At 49.5% G+C, this 24,405-nt stretch overlaps 1 protein-coding gene across 1 annotated transcript in view; it reads left to right on the top strand.

Annotated features, from left to right (window-relative positions):
• The window catches only part of DHX29 (DExH-box helicase 29), a 1,426,484-nt gene that overhangs the window by 850,002 nt on the left and 552,077 nt on the right, over positions 1-24,405 (top strand). Inside the window, exon 17 of the mRNA XM_069627279.1 lies at positions 21,409-21,493. Within this exon, the coding sequence (XP_069483380.1) occupies positions 21,409-21,493 (85 nt within the window). The remainder of the gene's footprint in view (positions 1-21,408; positions 21,494-24,405) is intronic.

Raw genomic sequence — 24,405 nt, 5'->3', positions numbered from 1 at the left:
GCTCAACTTTTGTCTTGCAGGAAGTTCTTTGAAAACTGCTTCACTGATGATGTTCACGGTGGTACCCGTGTCGATCAGGAATTCAGTGGGTTGTTTATTTAGTTTGATGGTCAGAGTGGGACTGTGTGCTGTGGCTGTGGCGTTTCCCAGAGCATAGACGTATGCCTTCTTTTTCTGATCACTTCCTGAGGAGCTGGGGTCTGAGTCAGATGGTGATTGCTCCACTAAGTAGTGTACGTGCCGCCTTGACCGTCGTTCCAGTCTCGCTCTCATTACATATCTTCTTCTGTCTCTCTTCTCCCTTCTCTGTTTATCGTTTCCTGAATCTCGTTCGCGGGAGTCCAGAGTGGCCTGGGTGGATGGTCCTTGCGACGAGGTACCCGGGTGACTCCCTGAGGAGGGTTGGAGTCTTGTCTTTCTCTCGCCCAATCTCTTCCTCTATCTCTGAAGAGTCTGCAGACCAACTTGAAGAGGCCCTCTTCGCCACACGTGGCACACCGTTGACCTATGGCAGAGCAAATCCCTTCATGGGGGTATTCAGGTTGTAGTTTGTGAATGCTTTCTCCGGTTGCGGGAGAATTGAAGCTCTCCAACTGTGAGTCTATGGCACGCTCAGCACGGGCTTGCGCAAGTATCTCATCCAGGGTGTGTTAACTTCCGTCTGAATGTCTGAGACTCGCACCCGGCTATGATTTGTGACCTTAGTGCTTCAGTGTTGGAATAGTTTGCAAAATCGCAATGCTTCATTTTGGTGCGCAGCCCCATGACATAGGCATCCATGGTCTCCCCTTTCTGTTGTTTGGTTCTGTGGAATAAGTGTCTTTCATAGTCCACATTGGTGTGGGGTGTGAAATATACTACCAACGCGTCCTTGAGCTCTTGGATAGAGCCAATGGAGTCGGGGGGCATCTCGTCAATGATGTCTCTGGTAGCAGACCCCACCTAGCTTTAATAGGCATTGTTGGCGATCATCTTCTATGGGCCCTCTGGCACCCATGTACAGGTAAAATTCCCTGATCCACTTGCTCCATCTGGGACCCATGTTGCTGGTGTCGGTGACGTTGAATGCCCCTGGCACCTGAGCTGCCAGCGTGTTGGGCAGTCTACATGGGACTTGGTCTGCCACCTGAGGGGGGCCTGTCCTTGGCCCTGGGCTTGTGCCCCTTGATCATTGTCCTGAGTTGTTTCTTGCTTATGTCCCTGCTAGTCAGGGTGTGGCCGCCTCTTGGGCACGAGCACCACTTCCTGCTGGGCTTCCAGCTCCCCGCGTGTCACTGATTGAGGGATGTGCCTCTGTCCTGTCACCTCGCCAAGATGGCCGCCTCTCAGGGCACGAGCACCATCCGTGTCTGTGTCCTTGTGGGGTGGGCTTTGCTCTGCACCCTCCTTCGGTGGTCCTGTTGCCTTGGCCTACCTTATGACAGGCTGTTCCCCTTTCTTCTGGGGCCTGTGCCTGCAGGCTGGAACCTCCACGGCCTCTGTTTTCACCGCCGCGGCCCGGAATGGGCTGATTGATCACCTTTGACGGCAGCCTGGAGCGGCCCCTCCCAGCGGGCCTCCGACGTTCCGTGCACGCTCCGCTGCATGTGCGCCCTGCAGGGGGGGCCACCTGCCGCGTGGCCAGTGTTGTGGCGTGAGTGGGCCTCACTCTGCACACGGCGCACGTGAAAAGGAGTGCTGTAACATATGTCTTCATTTATTAACGTCCAGCGTAACACTGCCTTGCCCCTCCTCCCACCACCCGTCATATCCCCTTTCCCCAACATCCGTCATATCCCCTTTCCCCAACATCACTTGCCTTCCGTGGACCTGCCCCCCATAATTACTGAAACATAAATGTGACAGATATAGGGTCCTCACTCCTACGGGTGTCAGAGCCTCAAAGCCACAGCGCTGCCACAGCACCAACACCAAGCACCTCCTAGATCTGCCATCTCATGGGGCGCTTACCGCCTCGCCAGGACGTCCCTGCCTGCTGTCCCTGTGCTGCCGTTCCCCGTTCCTCTGCGCCGACTCCTTTCTCCCTGTGCTGGGGCCAGAGCAAAACCTGCAGCTGGGTATATCTCTGTGCGGCCTTCCCGTTCTTCTGAGGTATCTGGTAGCAGCCGCTGTCACTTTGGCACCCAGGCGGCGAGCCCAGCGTGCTCCCAACACCACCGTCTCCAAAGCAAGGCAAAGACTGGTGCTGCGATCCTGCTCTCAGCAGCGCACCCTTTGGATCCGCCTCAGGATTCACCAACTCTCCTGGGTCTGTGACACCGCAACAGGAATCATCCCTTGGCTACACACGATCTTCTAGCGCCCCTGCTTCTCAAGTACGCCATCACATCAGACTGCCAGGTGCACAAGTGTTGCGCTGCAGCAGTCCCCACGGGGACTGGAGCTACAATGTGGAAATGCCCACATGTGCACTCCGCTGTATGTACCAGAGCTGCTCACTCCTGTCGCTCCACGGATCTTCATGGGAATGGGACACGTATTTCCCTGCAGTATCTTCCGCCTGTCACCATCTTGGGAATCGGCCTGCTGGGCTATATAAAGGATATTATCAAGACAGGATTTCACCGGGAACTGAGCTAGCTAATTAAGCGGCCAACTTCGTTGCTGCTCAGCAGCGCCCCCAATGTCTACTTTTAGCCCCCCGTTCTTTTCATTGTGGTGATGTTCATCTAGCCAAAGCTCCTTATGCAAGCTGGATTTTGCAATTGTGTTATTGATTTTTAGTTTGTATAACTATTTAGTCAACCTTAATCAAAAACCAATGTATTGGTACAGTTTTTAAATATTTTCAAAGAGCAAAATATGGACTATACCAACCTGATGGCTATTTATGAAGAGCAAGCTATAACTGTGTTAGGAGATACATATTGGAAAATATTTTTCAAAGACTAATAGAACCTAGTAAACTTTTCCTCTTGTTTCAGTTTGAAGTTAGTGCACTGTGATTTGGTACTGTGTGGTTCCCGACAAGACACAATATGTTTTATATTGCAGTCCACATTGGAAGCAAGACGACGCAGAGCAGCACAGGTTTGAATCCCGAGTCCGCGCTTGGGAACCTCTTCTGTATTAAGCATGTTATAAGTAACCAATTATAATTATAATAATCACGGTGTTCTGTGTGTTTGCTACAATTGCATGGTTAGTGCATAATCCCGGTGGTCACTGTGAGGTTTGTACTGAGGTGGTGCACAACACTTTGCAACCCATGCTGAAGACAGTCTTACAGTAAATAGAGTATCTGGAAACTGGGAAAGAAAATCACAGGCAGCCATGTGCAAGGCTGCAAACCTGAAAAAGGTGCAAAATATGTACTATTCACCACGCCTCAGAAAAACACTTGAAACATAATCTGCCGTTTCAGTCTAGAAGGGCCACACTTTCCAGTGTGTTTTGCATGTTTAAGGATGTTATAATAACCCAATGTGTTAATGATCTGTGTCAAATATCTGAAACCCATCGTCTCGGGTTAAAATCCTGGCAAGGTTACTCGGCTTTTTTTTCTCTTCGGAAGTCGATACAATTATTACAGTTAAATTGGCGAGTAACAGCACCGATTATTACAGCGCTTCAAAGTGGGATGGCTCTGTGCTATATGAAAAAGTGATATAATTCACTTCCGGCCTATGACACTGCTGCACAGTGCTGTGCAAATGAAAAACACTCTTTAATTGGACACCTTTTTTATTGTATGGTATAATGATGATCGTAACTTAATGTTTTTGTGTTATTTAATAAATCCTATGCTGCCTGATTTACACACCTTTTTTTTCAATTGCTCAAATCTCTCTGATTTCTCCATATATCATAAACTGTGAAATGAAGGTGTCCTGACCACAGCCCTCGAGTGACTTACTTTTAGATGATCAAATAAGAATTTATGGTTCAATTTTAGTTATATTATGCTTCAATCACCCTTTTCTTGCTTAAACGCTTAAAAGTATTCCTTCCGCCCAATGCCTGTTCATGGGAACCTTTATTGGCCTTGCTATGAGATTTGTGGTGAGCAAGTGATTACATAGGCATGAATAGGTGCAGTCTCGGTTTGATGAGAGGTGTTATGGCGGTCACCCCTAATCCCACCCAAGATATAGGGCCTCATTACGAGTCCGCCGACCCGGACTGAACGGCCACCGGTAAAACCATACCGCCGTTGTTTCCGTGACCGTGCAATCACGACCCACGGACCTGGAAAAAACACCACAAACTGCCGCCGCAGAGTTAAGGGGTCCGTAGAATGCGACGGCGGCGAAACCACCCAGTTATCGGCAATACGAAACACCATGGGCATCACGAGTACCACCGACATGGAAACACAGCCACAAAAATGGAGGAAAAACCGTGGCCACGGAGGCGGTATTGACGCCACTGCGAACATGACGTTAAACAGTACCAGGTGAGGTGAATCAGGCCACAGGTGCCCCAAATGAGGCCAGCCGGTCACTGGGAGGCTACAAAAGGGCCACACACAGGCCAACTCCAAACACAACAATGCAGGCAGCAGCAGCATTGGGACTGGGACTATTGAACTTGCAGGCAGCAGTGCACATGGCTGCAGCAATGGTGCAGAGGAGGATGAGGCGGAGGAGGCACAGGCGTCAGTTAGCAAACCCTGCACCCATGCCAAACCCAATTGCGCAGCCGGCACGACCCCGCAGGCAGCCTGCAATACCCCGCATCAGGGCCTCACCCTGGAACCTGACCCCAGGACAGATCCACACATTATACCGGCTGGACCGTCCAACAATCATGTACATCACCGCCATGATTGAGGACATCAGCAGCCACATTGCCATCACGACCGCAATCCCCCCCTCCTGAAGGTGATGTCAGTACTGCATTTCATAGGCACCGGAACTTATCAGCACACAGTTGATGAGCTGCACAGACTCTCACAACCCTGTTTTTCAAAAATATTGGGACAGGTACTGGACGCTCTGCTGCGCCATGTGTCGGAACACATCGCCCTACCCCGTACACTTGCAGAGGTCATTGCTACCAAGTTGACATTCCATGCCCTTGCAGCCATGCCAAATTGCATAGGTGCATTAGACCGCACCCACATAGAGCTGACAGTACCACGTGCAATGGAAATGGTGTACCGCAATAGGAAACCGTACCAGTCACTGAATGTACAGATGGTATGTGATGCCGGACTGCCGATCACACATTGCTGCGCAAGTTTTCCGGGGTCAACACATGACTCAATGGTCCTGCGGAATTCCACATTGTCACGCTACATGGAACGCTACGCTGGACAAAGCACATGGCTATTGGATGAGTACAACTGCCAATGCATAGGCCCTGTTGAAGTGTGTTGAGTGCCCAGGCCAATGACCTGTGTAAGTGGGCTGCTACAACTGCACATGCATCACCCCCTGGCCCATGTAATGGACGGTCAGCATAACCCACACATCACATATCTACACATGACCGGTTGCCACAGTACACACCCTGCCTAAGGAGACATACGACCAAAGCTACCAACAGGCCATACAAGTTGATCCACTCAATCCAGCCACCCACACTTAGGACCACTCCCCCCCCCCCCAAGTACATGACAGCTGCACATGAGACATCCTGCAACAGCCAAATCATCACAGGCCATGGAATGACTTCCCCCATGTGTGCTTGTCATTGCACAGTGCCTTACTTACCAACCACTATCGTGTATAAGGTCCACTTCATATGCACAGCAAGTAATAGTGCAATGTCCAAATGCCACCATCTACAACAATTACCCATGGATGGCAATCACCCGCCCTTCCGACCACGGCTCGGCCAATATGGATGAATGTATGATGACACAATATTGCATTGCATCGGATCGTGAGATGAACCACAAACACTGACATGTCCCACACATTTACATCCCATGTAGGTGATGCTGGATATGCATTCACGCCATGGCTGATGACACCTGTACGGAGGCCAAGGAACAGGCATGAGGAGGCGTACAACAGGGCACACGTCCGCACACGTGGCATGATTGAGAGGACATTTGGCCTACTGAAGGCCAGGTTCCGCTGCTTGATCAGATCTGGAGGATCACTGCTCTACAACCCAGTGAAGACGGGTAAAATGGTGCTTGTGTGTGCCAAGCTGCACAATCTGTGCTTGCGCAGGAACATTCCGCTGCCCCAAGACGCAGACGCAGAAGATGAAGATGGGGATGGGGATGGGGTGGCAGCACAACCTTCCAGGGGTGCGCAAGATGGCCAACAAGCACGGGATGCACTCATTTGAATTTACTTTTGAGAGACTGCACATTGACGGCAAAGCATGGATATGACGATGCCAGTGAATAAATGATTTTTGTCTGCTGATGAAATGACAGATGTCCACTCATTATGGTAGTTGTCAAAGGTTTTGTATTATCAATTAAACAGGGAAGAAAGTGCATTGGGTAGGGAAGCTGTACACCCATGCCCACCCACCCATGCCCACCCACCACCCAAACGTTCCCACCTCTCCAAAACCCATGGTGTCCCCAAATGTCATGTTCACTGGCATCCCCACATGCCACTATTTGCAGGGGTGCTTGTGCGCAGGTGTGCCCTTGCTGGTGTATCCAGTCAACCGACTTGAACGCCTCCGTGGGCTGCCAGTGGCAGAGCTGGATGGGGTGGTGCTGGCTGAGGTGACTGTCGGTGTAACTATGGGCAAGCGTCCTTGAAACGCCTGCTGGGCTACCAATATTCACTGGTGGACTGCACACTGGTCCCTTCCCTGACATGGTGTGCCAGGGTGAGAATTGTGGCCGCAAAGCGTCCAATCGACCTGGTGAGCCGACGCACCTACGTGGCATTGCTCTACCGCTGCAGCCTGGCCTCCTCCCGCTGCAGCCTGGCCTCCTCCCGCTGCAGCCTGGCCTCCTCCCGCTGTTACATGGCCTCCTCACTCTGCAGCCTGGCCTCCTCCAGCTGTCTTTCCACCAGCTGCATCAGGGTGGCCTGTTGTTGCTCGATGTGCTGCAATCATGTACAGAGCTCGCCCATGGATGGAGTTTGGGAGCGCATGGGGCTGTGTAGTTCTGGGGGGCTGAACTGTAGGCCATGGATGGGTGACAGGCCGTCCATGTTGTCCCCCCTCACCCTGTTGTACTGCTTCAGCCTGAATGCATGGCACTCCCATCACTTGATGCAGCCTCCTCAGCTGTGCAGATGGGTTGCGAATCATCATCCGGGGCCAGGGTGGGTGGCTGCATGGGGATGGTGTCGTCTGCTGGTGTGCCTGATGTTGCCGGTGTGTCTGCTGCAGCCGGTGTGCCTGCTGCAGCCAGTGTGCCAGTGCCTGTGTGCCAGAGCAGCTCGCATCATCCTCCTGGACATGAGTGCTACGTTGTGCGCCTGCAGGTGGCCGCTGCGTAGCCTCTTGTCTGTCGTCGCTGTCACTTGTCACGACTGTGGGGATACAGAGGGCATGCGGTTAGTTGTGTGGTGTTACGTAATGTGTCCTCACATGCATCAAACATCACAATCCATGTCCACTTGCAAATCAACACTTTTGACTATTGATACACACAGGTGTGTGTCTCTGCTTCCAGTCAGGCATGCACTGTGTGAATTTCGAGGGATTGTGCTTTGGGGATGTGGTGCTCGTCGTTTGGCCAGTCAGTGGGTCCATTGGGTCACTCCTGCCCTGTTTGGGATCGGGCAGCATTGGGAGTGGGTCCATTGGGTCACTCCTGCCATGTTGGGGGGGGGCAGCATTGGAAGTGGGTCCATTGGGTCACTCCTGCCCTGGGGGGAGAGGGGGCAGCATTGGAAGTGGGTCCATTGGGTCACTCCTGCCCTGTTGGGGATCGGGCAGCATTGGGAGTGGGTCCATTGGGTCACTCCTGCCATGTTGGGGGGGGGCAGCATTGGAAGTGGGTCCATTGGGTCACTCCTGCCCTGGGGGGAGAGGGGGCAGCATTGGAAGTGGGTCCATTGGGTCACTCCTGCCCTGTTGGGGGGGGGGCAGCATTGGAAGTGGGTCCATTGGGTCTCTCCTGCCCTGTTGGGGGGGGGGAGGGGGCAGCATTGGAAGTGGGTCCATTGGGTCACTCCCAATCACACGTATGGCTTTGTACTCTGTGCACTTACCAGCATCTGCAGGTGGGCTCACTCCTACCTCTGCCTCTCCTATGCCGTGGATGCCTTTGAGGTGCATGACACTGCTGCAGCGCTCCTCCCACGATTGCAGCTTCAGAGGGGATGCAGGGCCTCCACCAGTACCAGTACCAGTGCTGTGTTGGCGGTGTGCTGTGATGAGGTTGCGCACCCGGAGCCTGAGCTCATCCCACCTCTTGTGGCACTCCTTCACTGAGCGTGTGGTCACGCCAACCACTGTGCACTTGCGTGCTGCCTCTGCCCACACCTCCTTGCGGCGTTGCTGAGTAGCGCGCCGCTGATCTGCACTAAAGAGCATTTCAGCATGCTCAACAATGTGCTCCACCAGTACCGTGAGCTCAGCCTCACTGAAGCGCTGCTTTCTCTGTCTGCGTGCTGGTATCCTGGATGACATGATGGTGTTGGATGGTTTGTCAGTCTCAGGGAGGTGATCTGACATGTGGTGTCTGAGGATGGCAGTGGATTGTGCATTATATAATGGCCGCCTCCCTGTTTCCGTTTTTTCTCCCCGCAGTTATGGTATTTCTGCTTCCGGTGTTTCCGTGTCGGCGGGGGCGGACACGGTTCTAGCGCCGCTTTCTGTGGCGCTAAGTCCGCGCGTGTGGGTGTTTAGGTGATGGCGGTGACTCAATTTCCGCATCGGTGTGTTGCGCACGACCCACCTGCCGTAATCAGCCCTTCTTTCCGCAACCTTGCGGTCGCGGAAGCGGAGTCACCGTCGACACAGAATCACCGCATTCCAGCTAAGCGGACTCATAATGAGGCCCATAGTCTTTTACAGTAGACACAGTTTTCTCAAGCAGTCTAGAACAGGATTACGAAGCTGCAAAGGGGAACCAAAGGACACAATTCAGTAAATGTCAGTTTAATTTTTAGGAAGTGTAGATAACCTTGGCAAAATTTCATCAGTCGCAATGAAGCTGTGATGTGACAAATCCCTGCAACTTGGTCAAACCCAAAGCCTGGTGCATAGACAATTTCTGTAAATGAATTTCATGTTGCTTTTGCACTATAACTGTATTGGTCCACACCACAGTAAGTACACATTTGAGGGGATTGGGTCCTCCGACGTATTCCATATCAATGACATGTAATCACCACAGCTGTGCTGCTTCGGAAGCTTTTTCAGCGTCTGCGTCCTGCGTCGTTAACGTCGATGCACCGTTGTCGAGAACCTCCTCCGACGTCATCCGATGTGATAAGTAGGACGCACGACGCCCGTAGCCTCAGTTCTGTTTTTTCCGCGAACGTGTTGCTTCGTGAATCTCTGTTACGCCTCGACTCTTTGGAGTTCTGTTCTTCTCGGTTCTTCGAACCTGTTAGTTTTTGTGAGAAAATCCTTCGAAAGAAGATGTCTTCTACTTTGTCTTCGACCCCGCGTCTGGGCTTCAAGAACTGCGGGGAGTGTGGGTCCAAGATGTCGGTGACGGACTCGCACGACGCCAACCTCTGCCTTTTCGTCCTAGGGGACAGCAATGGAGGGGTGGTTCCTTTCGCTATTACTCGTCCTTCAGTAAAGCGAGAGGAGCTGGCAGTCAAAGAGGCCAACGCAGGGGTACCAGAGGTGGACAACAGGGTACCCGTGGTGCCAAGGCCGCTCGGGCAGTTGCCTATTTGCCCTCAGGTAACGCCGCAGGACTGGTTGGTGTCTCTCGACCTCAAGGATGCTTACTTCCATATGCCGATCCATCCCAAGCACAAGAAGTACCTGAGGTTCGCGACTCGCACTTTCAGTTTCGGGTCCTGCCGTTCGGATTGACCTCCGCCCTGAGGGTTTTCACCAAGCTCATGGTGGTGGTGGCAGCGCATCTCAGGCAAGGGGGGATTCACGTCTACCCCTACCTGGACGATTGGTTAATCAGGGGGAGCTCTCCCGAGCAAGTCCTGGATCATCTGTCCGTCACCTGCCACTCCCTTTACAGGCTGGGCTTCTCCCTCAATTTAAAGAAGTCTCATTTGACGCCAACACAGCGGCCCAAAACATCGGAGCAGTGCTCGACACTTCCCTGGGGCAGTGTTTTCCTCCCCAGGTGAGGGCTCTTCACATTCAGCAGATGGTGCACAAGTTTCAGCATGCCCAGACGCTCCCAGCATTCGAGTTCTTGAGGTTGCTCGGCCTCATGGCATCCTGCATTCTTCTGGTGCCAGAGGCTCGCCTGCGGATGAGCTCTTTGCAGTGGGCACTCAAGATGCAATGGTCGCAGGCCTCCGACAGGATGTCGGACCCGGTTCAGGTGCCGCCCTCGGTCGCCCAGGACCTTCTGTGGTGGGCCGTCGAAGGCAACTTGATGAAGGGGGCTCCATTTTGGCTTCCCTGGCCGGAGGTGACGACCGTGACGGACGCATCCCTCACGGGATGGGGAGCTCATGCCAACGAGCTGACAGTCAGCGGTCGTTGGTCTCCGTCGGAGTCCAGACTCCATATCAATCTGTTGGAGCTGAGGGCCGTAATGCTAGCCCTGAAGGCTTTTCTGCCGACTGTGCGAGGAAAGAATGTCCTGATCCTGACGGACAACACAGTGGCCATGCACTACCTCAACAAAAAGGGGGGGGGCAGGGTCACTTCCTCTGTGCAGGGAGGCGATGCAGCTCGAGTTCTGGGCCATCCAGCAGGAAGTTTCGATCTCGGCACTTCATCTGGCCGGAGACGTAAACGTGACGGCGGACGCTCTGAGCAGGCAGAGCACGATCTTTCACGAGTGGGAGTTGGCTCAGGAGATTCTCCTGGAGATCTTCGCCCTTTGGGGGACCCCTCAAGTGGATCTCTTCGCCTCCAGTGTCAACCGGAAGTGCGAGAGGTTCTGCTCGCGGGAATTTCCTCCAAAAGGAGCCTTAGGAGATTTGTTCGTGGTGGAGTGGTCATTCCCGCTGCTGTACGCGTTTCCTCCAGTCCCCGTCATCCCGCAAGTGCTGCGGAGGTTACGGAAGTTCGGTTCCCGGATGATCCTCATTGCTCCGGCGTGGGCTCGGAGGACGTGGTACCCGGACCTTCTCGACTTGTCCATCTGCCCTCCACGTCGTCTTCCCTACAGAGACGATCTGTTCTCACGGGAGGGGGGTCAGGTTCTCCATCCAGAGGTCAGATCCCTCAATCTTCACGCTTGGCTTCTGAAAGGTTGAGGTATAAGGATTGGGACCTCCCTGAAGACGTGATGGAGGTGTTGCTCTCAGCCCGACAGCCAGCAACAAAGTCTCTGTACCGTTGCCGTTGCCGTAAGTTCTGCGACTGGTGCAGAGTTCAGAATGTGGATCCTTTTACATGTGACATCCCCATGGTTCTGTCTTTTTTACTTTCTTTGGCCCACAGGGGCTTGCAAGTAGGTACCATTAAAGGTTACCTGGCGGCGCTGTCCATCTTTAAGCGCTCGTCTGAAGAGTGTTCCTACTTTAAAATCCCTTTGATTTCACAGTTTCTGAAAGGGCTCACTAATGTGTTCCCTCAGTCACCTTCCCTGGTGCCCGGTTGGGATTTAAACCTTGTTCTTAAGTTTCTTAGGGGTGCTCCATTTGAGCCTTTGCATTCTTGCCCTTTGAGGCTGTTAACTCTGAAAACTGTGTTTTTGGTTGCGGTTACTTCCGCTCGCAGAGTGAGTGAGTTACAGGCACTTTCAGTAAAGCCACCCTTCACTGTATTTCACAAGGAAAGGGTTGTCCTTAGAGTTCGTCCTTCTTTTCTTCCGAAGGTGGTTTCGGAATTTCATTTGGCCCAGAAGGTTGTTCTTCCGGCATTCTATCCTCCTCCGCATCCTGGTAAGGAAGAGGAGAGGCTCCATAGGCTTGATCCTAGGAGAGCTTTAAGCTTTTATGTTTCACGCATGTCCTGGGTCAGAGTGGACGATCAACTCTTTATTGGTTACGCTGGAAAGCGTTTGGGACAGGCTGTGACAAAACAGACTTTGTCTCGCTGGATTATTTTGGCCATCTCGGAGTGTTACCGCTTGGCGGGTAAGGACCTGCCGGCTGGCTTGCGGGCCCATTCTACCAGGGGTATGGCTGCATCTACTGCCCTGCAGAGGGGTGTTCCTATTCACAACATCTGTGATGCAGCCACCTGGGCTTCAGTACATACATTTGTACGTCACTATTCCCTCGATTCCATCCGAGGACAGGATCTGGCCTTTGGCAAGGCGGTCCTTTGCTCTGCCATTTGATTGGCAATTCTAAATTTTGATTCTAAATTCTTTCCCTCCTCCTTGCTCTGGTACTGCTTTGGGAGTCTGTCATAGATATGGAATACGTTGGAGGACCCAATCCCCTTGAAGAACAAGTTACTTTCTTAACTGGTAATGTTCTTTCGATGGGATGGTCCGACGACGTATTCCATATCGCTCCCTCCCTGCCTTCCCCGCTGCAGAATTTCTTTTGCGATTGCAGCTTACGTTCCGCAAGGCTTTGTGTCTGACTGGCAGTTGACTAATGTCACACGTTCTGGGGGAAAAAACTACAACTGAGGCTACGGGCGTCGTGCGTCCTACTTATCACATCGGATGACGTCGGAGGAGGTCCTCGACGACGGTGCATCGACGTCATCGACGCAGGACACAGACACCGAAAAAGTTTCCGAAGCCGCACAGCTGTGGTGATTACATGTCATAGATATGGAATACGTCGTCGGACTATCCCATCGAAAGAACGTTACCAGGCAAGAAAGTAACTTGTTCTGCTGCTCTGTTTGACGAAAGGAGTAAGCCAAAGTTCATGAATACAGTGTTCAGCTAGGCTTCACCGCATATCAGTGCCAGTGGTTAATGTTCTTGAGGTGCGTTAATCAGTTTTGAGAGACCTTATACTCTAATCTTGCTTGTAGACCACGAAAAACAGACCTTTTTTCAAGTATCTATTAGAAGGATAAATACAATATGTTTATTATTACACATCTGTTTTTTGCAAAATATGATGATCTCTGTTTACACACACTTTTTCCAGTGGCTCGTGTAGCAGGGATTAGTCTTACTGATTGGGAGACGAGTGTAGGCGAGCGCAGCAACATACTTTTTTGGACATTTACGCTTACCTGAGCGGAAGATCACCTTGGATCACCAAAAACCCATAGTGAAGTAATCGCTGGCTTATAATAACTTTTAGCAGGCACAAAAGCAAAGAAAAACGACAAAATGCTAATGTACAGTATCTTTAGTTGGCATAGAGTTTTTTAAAGCAATTTTTATTTTAGTTTTAGCATAAACAAACACACATTTTAATTTCAATAAGATGACAAATCCCCCAACCCCCAAACTTCGGCCTACACTTATTACTACGCTACACTTCTCTCATGTTTCCCCAGTTTGTGGATTTGCGGTAATATCCTGTACAGAGCTCTCTTCTTGTCCATGAAAGTCCCGCTCAGGGGCCGCCAGACTTGCCTTTAGCATAGTTATTTCCTTTCCCATTACACCTACAACAAAAAGGGAGAATCACAAGACACATCATGTCTACTATTCCTATACCTAAAGCAGCTGCATAGCTGAAAAAAGAAATCAAAATACTAGTCCTGCTTAAAAAAATCAAGTTCTTGAGTCCTTAAAAACATTTATAAAAGATTTGCCATGGGCTGTCTCATGGTTCTTGGTGCTGTAGATCTTTTTTCTGCTCATCCTTGATAGCGAGTTGGCAAATGGGGGCCCCAAAGTTCTTTTTTTTTGTCTGTGCTGCAAATGTCCGGTGTAGCCCAGCAATCACCACCCGTGTCGGGCAGTCCTTTTAAATATTATGACTGGGCTGCCTATGCCAGGTGCAGTACTCACTCAGTCCAGGCCGCGTCTGCCAGCAGTTGCCCGGGGTGTCAGTGTGGGGAGCGCCACCTTATGAGCCAGGTGAGTGGCGGCTGTACGACCCTCCTTTGTGATGGGCGGGATCAACCGACTAACAGAGCACCATTGTTATGTTTTTTTTTTTTTTTATGTCACCCAGATGGCATCACTTGAGGGTGCCCTTTTCTCTGCAAGGGGCTACACTCGGCTCGTGGTTTGGCTCTTAGTGACAAGGCAGCCTTCCGGATGAGCTCTGGCATGGCGCACTCCCTATACATTTCTTGCCCTGCCCATCTCTAATTTGTGGTCCCTTAATCGTTGGAACCAAGACATCTACGAAGAAGAGCTGCCCGTTGATGGCCAGCAAAAGACCCCTGCAGCTGACCACCATCGACTCAAGTGGTTGGCCCGGTGAAGCTCTGCTTCTCTGCCTGATCTCTGAAGACCCTTGTTGGTACATGCACTAGTGGGAACAACCAGTCTCAGCTCCTGCTCGAGGATCCATGTCTTGAAAACCTTCAGAAGTGTCCCTGGACCACCCAGTTGACTAACCAGCTCCTGCCTGGGCTGCCTTGCTGCAGGTGTGGCTTTTCTGAGGAGAGCCTTGGAACTTTATAGACCTTCAGTTTGTGCCACAAACCAGCTGTCCTCGCAATTTCTGATGTCTCATTTGGTGTTTAATTCTGGCAGCTGACTGGAACCGTTTGCTGTGCAGGGCAACCAACTCCTGACACAAAGTGACTTCTGTACCCACAACCCCTGGGCCTTCCTCACTCAAACCAAGCACGGAAGATTGTTTCCCCAACACATTCCGGAAGACCTATAGTGATATCTGGAAGAATCTGTGTCAGGGGGGTAAGTTAACATACCTGTTTCTGTCCCCTCCCTGCCGTCCATAAGGTACATTTGAGAGTGAAGCTCTTGACCCCAAGTCCATCTGGCCTTGCCTCTGGTTGTCCAACAGGGGCTAAGGATCCTTTCCTAGGTCTCTCCTAGCGAATAGGATAGAGTGAGGTAATTCCCTGATTTTGGGAAAATACTTCTCTAAATTTCAAAAACTTTCCTAAGCACCACCATCAGCCCACTGCATCATTTTGACTTATACTCACCTGAAGAAGTTATATTCTGGAACTTGTGACTTTTGGGTTCAAGGCCCCATATCAATTTAGGGTTGGACTTCTAAGCGGGGCAAGCTGTTCCTGTCTTAATGCCCCCTATTATATCTTTGTATTTCGACTACTATTAGGGTGCATAAGTAAGGCTCGGACACAAAGGTGGCATTGTTTTGGTTATACAATTTTATTAACCAGTTAAAGGGTTGTAAAATTGGCTTCTTCTATCCCTAAAGCTAAGAGGGGTTTCCCTGCCTCAAAGAAATCTAATGAAAATGCCAGGATGTCAAATAAACAGTCAGTCACTGTCGTGTCCAAAAACCCTACTTCTGACCCTAACACAAGTAGGTGGATGAACAGGTGAAGTGGGTGGTACCGGTGAAGTGGATGGAACCAGTGAAGTGGGTGAAACGGGTGAAATGTATAGAACGTGTGGCATGGGTGGAACCAGTTAAGTGGACGGAACGTGTGCAGATGACTTATGTGGCTGTATGGTGCATGGAGAAGGGATAACGAGGGTTAGAACGAATGAAAGGAGCAGTGCATAAAATGGTTGGAGTGCATAAAATGGTTTGAGTGCATAAAATGTTTGAAGTGCTTGGAACGGATTGGAGTGCTTGGAACAGGCTGGAATTGCTTGGAAAGAAGTGGAGTGAATGGAACGGATGCGAGTGCACGGAACAGTCGCGAGTGCATGGAACGGATGGAGTACATGGAACTATTGGAGGAGGCTTGGTCTCAAGCACCTAAGGTAAACCACCATATTCACATCTCCACGCTTACTCTCTTCTTTACACCACCACTCAAATAGAACACAGCTATACTATGACACCATTCGGTATAGCTGTTCTCATACCATCATTTGCCTCATACTCCCCATCACCCTAACTAAACACTGCTGGCTACACACCCTCCAGCCTAGGCGTTTCTCCTCCGGCCTTACGCAGCCAAATCGGTCTGGATAACAACCTGCCAGAACTAACACATACTCTTAATATCTCAGCCTCCACACCTACAGCTAAGAAGCAGCTATCACACGATTGCCACACCAGCTGCACACATATCCGGTGCTCACACGCACATTTTGACTCTCTCTACTGACCTGAACTTCAGTTCCCGAGGGCGTTCAACCTTCCAGCGCCTTCAGACCTTACCAATGGTACATAAGGCGCTATATAAATGCAAAGTAACATAACATAACTAGTAACTCAAATCTAATGTGCAAGGGTGCTATGTTCAGAACTAAAGTGATGAAGACCGTTATTTATCAAAAGATAGTTCCCAATGTCTCAGGTTGTCAAACAAAACAAATGTTCCTTTTCGCCAATGTTTTATTCCATTGATTAGGGATTAGGTCCTTTCCCCTGGATTTCTACTTGGCAAGTTAGGAACTTGTCTTCCCCCTTATGTAGTTTCATTTACTTTAAATGCACAACAAACGTTTCCAGCCTTCCTGTGAACATTCCTTCTTTGTTCAGAGGGCTTATGTCTCGATCACTCTCCTGCCAAACATATCCCAGGAAATTATAACTGATTGTCACTGTAAAACTTATCTTTCCTCTTCTTGGGGCCCATACCTCATACCTTCTTTAATATTTTTCCATTTACTTTTAGATCTTGCTTTGGGTGGGAGGCCCAGACTCGCAATTATGAATTATTTCCTCTCCTATATATATAGGATAGTACTTTCCTGCCAAGCATATGGTTTCTTCTTGTTCTTTTGCTTTCAGGGTCTGACAAGTGATCCACAACAATACAATCTGTGCGGCTCTTAACATCCCCAAAAGAGAGAACATTTCTGAAGCAAGAAGGAATGCCCACTGGCTCCCAGTCAAGGAAAGGATCATCTTTAAAACACTCTCGATCACACATCGATGCCTATCAAACTATGCTCCACCGTACCTTGCCCAAAGCTTTGTTAAAGCCCAGTCCTCCAGACCCATCAGAAGAGCTTATGTCCACAGACTTGTCCTGCCCAAATCTAAGCAAGCCAGAAGTGGAGGTGCCAGTTTCCTCCCCAGAGCCGCTCTTCAATGGAACTCTCTCCCACCACACTTCAGGGCAGAACCAATCGTATTGGGCCTTCAAAAAAGCTCTGAAAACGTGGCTCTTCACCTAGTGCCATGGACACTACACTGTCTGATATGTTTCTTCCTTCCCTCCTGACCATAATGTAAGAGTACCTGGTTCTAATAGCGCCTTGATGCCCGTGGGTTTTGTGCGCTTAATAAATGTAAAAATAAATAGACCCTCTTATTCTCTGACTCGCATCAGGGTGTGGGTCCCAGATTCTCAATGCGGTTTCACAACCGCTTGGTTTACTCTCCTGCCAAGCATTCATGCCCTTCTGGACTGTCTGTTTTCCTCGGGGTCCCGGACACTCTTATTCTTGGGATATCATATGGATGCAGGTCCCACACTTGCAATAATGTTTCTGGCCTGCTAGTTTACTCCCCTGTTAAGCGTATACTTTCGAGGGGATTGGTTCATCCGACATATTCCATATCTATGACAGGTAATCGACACAGGCCTCGAGGGCGGAGCGTGTCCTTCGACTGCCTCGGCGCCGATGGCGAGGACCGGGACCTGGAGCGGGCATGACTAGAGAGATCCACCTTGTCCGATCGGGACCTCGAAGGCGCCCAATGATCGCGACGACCACCTGCTAGGGAGAATTCTCTGTTAAGGCTAATTTCCCAAACCTAGTGAGTCCCCCAGCAGCTTTGCAGGATTTTTGGGGTTTATTTGTTTCTCCTGCTAAGAGTGAGACTCTGTTTTTTCCCACTCTTAGACATGATTTGAGATATCCTTTGACTTTGAATGTGTTTGATGGGCTATGGGGTCTTTTACTCCATAGGGCTTCATGTGTTTTTGGTATGTGTTACACATCACCCTCCGTGCCGTAACACAGGGGTGTCATAGTGACCCCCAAACATAGACTCCGTACCCTGGGACTGACTACTGTCTCCCAGGGCATGTAAAGTCACCATTGGCTTTACTATTCCTAAATTGTGAACAGAACCAGTACAAACCATCATATTGTGGGCGTACTGGTAGGGGAAATTCGGTTGCCCCTGAGTCTGTTGTTCGAGGGGGCACTGTCCAGTGCCCCCTGAGCGAGCTTTGGCTGGTGGCAGTGGATACTACTTTTTATATTCAACCGCAAATATGTCCTATGGGATTTTCCCATTGTTCGAGGCTAATACTTTTTAACATAGCCTCAAACATACCGCCGGTTTAGTTATTTAATATTAATTCACCGGTTGGTATTTTTTGCCAGAACTCTGTTCCAAAATGGCGTTTGTGTTCGCTTCTGTGACTCCAACCCAAGTCGAGCCCTTTGTTCCACCTTTTGGCGGGCTTCTCCACAGAAGCCTCCAAAAGTGGTGCCACTCTGTCTGGGTACCACAGGGGGTGTGGGAGGGGGTTTAGGCACCCTGGACTGAGTTGCCTCAGCAACTCAAGTCGCACTCTTGTGTGATTGGCCCAGTGGTGAGCCGCCCGGCTCACCACTTAGCATGTTTGAGTGACAGCTAGGACTGATGAATGGGGGTTTTCTGCATAAAAGCAGTGCTTTGGGGACTGGGACTTCAGACGTCGCCACAGGACCAAAGAATCCGAAGAGGGAGAAGCTGAGCCGACCTGCAACGACGACACCACTGGTGGAGCCCTGCTGAACCGACTCACCACTTCTTCCAACGACAGAGGAGATCTTAATCCCGAAGAGACTTCTTCCTTTGACTGGTGGGGATAACCAGTTTGCCCGCCTTTTCGCCTTCCCGGATCATCTCGTGGACACCTTGCCTGTGCCAAGCACCCCGGCAACCGGGACACCACATTTTTCCACTACCGCAAATAAAAGGGTAGTACCTTTTCACCAGAGAACTCCGCAGCTGGTTTCTTCTCTAGCATTGCAACGACCTTCAGCTTTCCTCCACGTCGAGATCTTCCTTCCTCTGGACGACGCCGCGACTTGCATCCACTGCCAGGAACAACTGCCCCCGCTGGAGGATTCTCTCCACTTTCAAGGTACTGTGTCTGCCTGGCTTCCCTCGCAACGGTCTGTGTGGGGTGACTCGTAAATCCTCAATTTACCACTTGGGTTGGCCCTAGGATGGCTAACTGAACTTTTCTGAGCTGAACTGATTCCTTTTTAAACTCTCTGCCTTTTAAACTGTGTGATCTTGGGCGCATTGGTGTTCTACTCTCTCCAAGAGGGAGCCTGGCCTCTGAACTTTTTGCTCACAAGTAGACTGACTTTCCTGCCTTGCTGAGTGCTTCTAAAGTATTTTGTTGTGTGCTGTTCCTAATTTCTGCCTTTTCCCTCCCTTTTTCTTAAACTTATTGGAGTGCCATCTTTAGTTAAGCGCTCACCTCTGTCTGGAAATAAGTGGTGTTAACTAAGACTTGTCTAATAAGGAATAAGGGATGTATATATCTTGGAACCGCAGTCCCGACACTTATTGAAACCTGGCCGCGGGGTGGAAGAAGACGAAGACATAACTTCACAAACAATAAGTTCGATAGAACCGATAGAAACTCAGAAGAACCGAGGCACACCGAGATCTCCGAAGCGAACACGTTCGTTGGAAAAAAAGGAACTGAGGCTACGGACGTTGTGCGTCCTACTTATAACATCCAGTGACGTCGGCCCGACGGAGGCCCTCGAGGACAGCGTATAGATGTCATTGACGCAGGACGCAGACGCCAAAATGTTCCAAAGCAGCACAGCTGTGGTGATTACCTGTCATAGATATGGAATACGTCGTCAGAACATCCCATCAAAAGAACGTTACCAGGTAAGAAAGTAACTTGTTCTTCTCTGTTATTTTCAGGGACCCAGTTCCTCTTATCCTGCACTCTGCAGTTGTTCCCTGATTCCTCCCAGACCTCTAGCACCTCTCGGTGTGCCCACGTTCCTGTTTGTGTGATTCACGTCTTCAGAGTGGCAGTGCTAAGCAGCGAGGCTCCAGTAACCTTCGGCTGCTCTCTTGGGTCGGCGGCGGCTCTGCCTACAAGTCTCCTTCCTCGGGCCGAGATTTTTTGCATCTCTGCTTTCAGGGTTCTCTTCTCCTTGTCGGTGGTTGCTCCACCAGTCACTGATTCCTTCTTGGTCTGTGTTTCTTCTCTCCAGCAGCTCCCTGGACTTTGGAACTCCCGGAGGGTTGCTCGGGCAGTGGATGAATTTGCTCCTTCTACTTGGATCTTCATGCTCCTGTTCGCCTCCGTACACTGCATCTCCTGGTGCGCTTCCCTGCGCGCCGGGTTAGCATCTCCCAGGTTTCCTCAGACGATGATGGCTCTCTGTGCTGGCATGCTGCTCAAGGACGCGCCTGTTCCGAGGACCGCTTGCTTCCATGCTAGCTTCTTTCGCGGTTTCCTCCCCTTGTCAGCAGGCAAAGGTTCCCGGTCTGTTTCGTGGGTGAAGCTGCCTACAACCCCTTCTTTCTTGATCACAGCTTTCCTGCTCCTAGCTCCTCGAGGGAGGGCGTGACAACACCTCTGGGTTTCCTTCCTCTACTGTTGGACCACTAGGAAGTCGGCAACCACTAGACTGTTCAATGTGGTTCCTATAAATAATCCTCATGCTCCGCACTTCTCCCTCGTCACAGTACTGACCTTATGGCTCCCTTGTGAGTCAATGGAGTTCCTCACAGTACTGGGAAAGGGATCTTCACTTAGGTAATTCCTAGTCTTCCTTATCTCAGTACTTTCTAGGGGAATGGTAGGGTGATAATAACTCGTGACCCTATTCGGAATGTTTTTTTTATTAGGGCTATAGAAAGGTGGGGGTTTAGGGTCATGTGATTGGCAGGGATACTGCTTTCTCTTCAGGTAGTCGTCCCTAGTCCCATAGCGGGGATCCCTCCCCATGAGATGGTACCGCTAAGTACCACCCCCAGGGCGACTATTGGTTAGCGGCCTCACCTCCCTGGCCGCATGATGAGAGCCTCCCCAAGAGGAGAAGGATTTGTCACACTTCTCACATGTATTGCACTGGTATTAATTAATGTGCAATTCTATTCTCCAAATGGTGAATGTGTATTAATGTTCTATATGGTTTTGATTGGCGACACCTGTGATTTGTATATGCTTAGTGTGCACATAAACGCCTAATAAATAACTATTTTATATACTCACTGTCTAACTTGAGTGTTGCTCTATGTGGACACTTTGTAGCCTTAGACCACTAGCTCCCTTCCTGGAAATCCATCATAACACCTCCCATAATGATTCCTCTGATGCAGATTTTTAAACTTCCGCACTGACTGATTTTGTATATCCTTTTCTTTGCAATGAATGATGCTGTAATATATTTTTAAATGGCCAAGTCACATGTTTTTATTAATCATTCTAACATCTGCTGTGTATGTTTAAGTGTTGCTAATAAATGCATAGTGGTTTCATTGTCTTCAATCCCTATCATTTTAGGTACAAGTTAATTGCACTACATTCTATCCTTTCAACTCAAGATCAGTCTGAGGCTTTTACACTGCCCCCTCCTGGCGTGAGAAAGGTATGGCAAAATTCCCATGTGTACTAAGACTATTGCTAATTGCCCTTCTTATCCTTACGGTGTACTATAAAAATGACTATTATGAGGTCAAAAGCTTTTGAATTGATGTGAAGGCCCTACATGTGTGTTTGTTTATTCAGGAGTTTATATTTCTTCATGCATAAAAGGTTAATTCAGTGAACTGTAAAAGTAGAAAAAGGGGAAGGGGTCAGGGAAAAAACTGAACCGTATAGCCAACACAAGATGGGGGTTAGCTTTTCCAACCGACATTAATGTTGCAATCCAGGTTGCCAGAGATAAATATTTACAGTCCATTTAAGAGTATACTTGGGGAGGATGTGGGGCTAGGCTGTACCTCAGTGGGCAGAAAGGCTTGTTTTAGGTCCTTCTTGAAATTGAGGTGGTCAGCCTCAGTAGGTGGGCTGCTTCAGGGTATAAGCTGATCAAAGGTTTTCTCATAAGTCATAGTCCATGAGAGTCATAGATTTTGGCGAGATTTGGCTTGAAGATGTATTTGGAGCGGACGCCTCAGTAGGCTTGGTGGATAATGGAAATAATTGTGAAATCCACTCCTTATTGGATGAAAGCAAATTCCTAGTATTAATGTCCTCCATGATCATCTTGTGTTTTCCGCGGCAGAGGACCATGTAGGCTGCTCCATTCTGGGGTAATGGTATTTTATTCAAGACTTTCTTATGAAGTCCAGCATGTTTTTGCTGCAGAGGTCAGTTTTAGGTGATACTAGTAACTGCATATCATTGAAATGGCATGATGAACTTACCAATCATGCGGTTGGTATCTGGCTTCAATAACCCTCAGTAATAAGGAGGCACCTTTTGTCACAGGTTTACCCCCTTCTCACCTGTCTATGTTGCCTGGTGTCCTCTTTAGGTGGAGTCTTCTTTCGAATGGTTCGGGACTTAAATAAGCCCGCTCGGCCGTCCTCTGCTTCCGGATTATGTTCAGCTTCGATGTCCAGGATCACGGGAAACACCGGGATTATTCAAGAAGGAGTAGGGGGGCAAGCGGAAGCGACGCAGGGATTCCGGGAAGTTTAGGAAAGAGGGACGAAGTCAGGAGAAGGGAATCCAGGGGCCAGGGGATAGCAAGTAGCAATAGAGAAGGTTCGGAGCACACGTCCGATCACAGCTAGTAGCAGCGTTGAGACGCGCGGGGCCATGGGGGTGTGGCTTCTTTATAGAGAACGCTGCGTAGAACGTGAAGACTGGCGAGCAGCGTTATGATCTTGCCGCCATGTTGGTAGTATTATGGAGCGTAAGGCCCGACGTGTCATGGACCAGGAGGCCCAGAAGGGGCGAGTTCGATGGTTCATGGCACCTTTAGAATGAAGCAAAGTGAGTGGGCATGAATTTTACTGTTGTGGATTGATAGTGAAGGAAGTAAGTCATCCATGTGTGTGCCGTTCCCTGAATGTCTGGGTGGACTCGGAGAGTGGAATAATTTACAGAATTTCATGCTGCGGAGACATCCAGGTTGTTCAAAGCAGCTGACGTTTAGGCTTCTGAGAATGATGAGATATAATCCCTGATATCCATAAAGGTAGAATAAGTTCCTCTGAATGGCCTGAAGCCTGGCTGCCAGTCAAGAAAAAACATTATTTTCTTCTCTGAATTCTGTGATTTGCTTCAATGGGTAGTGCACTAGTAGGTCTGGTTTTGGTTGACAATATCAGCATTAGCTTGTGTGAGAACGGCAGAGGAGTGTTCTCTACACCAGAGCTAAGTTGTATAGGACAATAATGGGAGTCTTGGGCTTTGGATGTTTTCATAGTGATCACCAGTTTGCTGAGGTCATCCCACTTTATAATGTATAGGATCCTTAGATTTAACACACACACCTGGGATGTCCTGCTTGACGGATTCTATCATGTCTGAAGTGGTGACCTAGAGATAGTCTGCCACTTTTCTTACAGGAGTGAGCGTTTAGATGGCGTTGTATAAACCTTGAACATTTGGTTGATTGGTTAGGTGCTGCCTGTGTCCTGTAAATTTAGTACTCTTTCCTTTTATCATGTCATAAAATGTGCCACCTGCCACTGGCAAGTGATGATTAACCCCTTAACTGCCATGGGTTCCCCCCTGGCCCCCACTGCCAAGGCCTTTTTTGGTGATTTCGGTATGTTGCCATTGAATCCCTTGTAATGTTTTTGTTACATGCGACATCTCGGCCACGTTTGGCCCCTTTTTTTCCCCACATGAAGGCCACCAAGGGATCCTAGTTTGCTGTAAGGGGTGAGAGAAAATAACCGAAAAGGGAGAAAATGTTGGGTTTTTTCGGAAAATGGCAATAAAATGATGTACAAAGAAGCCTGTGGTTTTTTTCCTTGTAAGAGCTAGGAACAAATGGTTTGCTTACTGAATTCGCCATTTTCCAGGATTTCAAGAAGAGGCTGAGTGGAAAACAAAAAAACATATTTTGATATGCTAACCAGCCGTTTTGTGAGAGGTAGGCGATTTTGGCCTTTTTTGTCCAATACGGCATGCGTGTACGGAATGGAAGTGAAGTGAAGGGAAGACAGAAAGGCATACATTTCTGAAAAGTAGACAATATTCCAAGTTTAGGAAAGGGTGATATACGCAGGTCAGGCACCAACTATGTAGGGAAGAATTCCATAGTTGGGGAAAAATCTGGAAAATTCAAGAAAAAAAAAGGTATGTGGTGGACATGGTTGGGCCGGTAAGGCAATGGCTTCTGTGAATTTTGAGAAAAACAATGCTCTGCTACATTGCCCCAACTCTTCCAGTTAGGAAAACCACAAATATTTTTCACAAAACAAGCAACACCATAAGCCAAACACTGAGCCATGGTAAACAGGATTTCTATGCTTATGGCCTAAACAGGCCTACTTAACATGTGTAAATAAGGAAAACAAATGTAGTGAGGAAGGGCAA

Source organism: Ambystoma mexicanum, chromosome 6p, assembly GCF_040938575.1.
Source record: "Ambystoma mexicanum isolate Mex_15411 chromosome 6p, UKY_AmexF1_1, whole genome shotgun sequence".
NCBI classification, from domain to species: Eukaryota; Metazoa; Chordata; class Amphibia; order Caudata; family Ambystomatidae; genus Ambystoma; species Ambystoma mexicanum.
The sequence above is the reverse complement of the archived record's forward strand: the minus strand, read 5'-3'. Positions and strand labels throughout refer to the sequence as shown.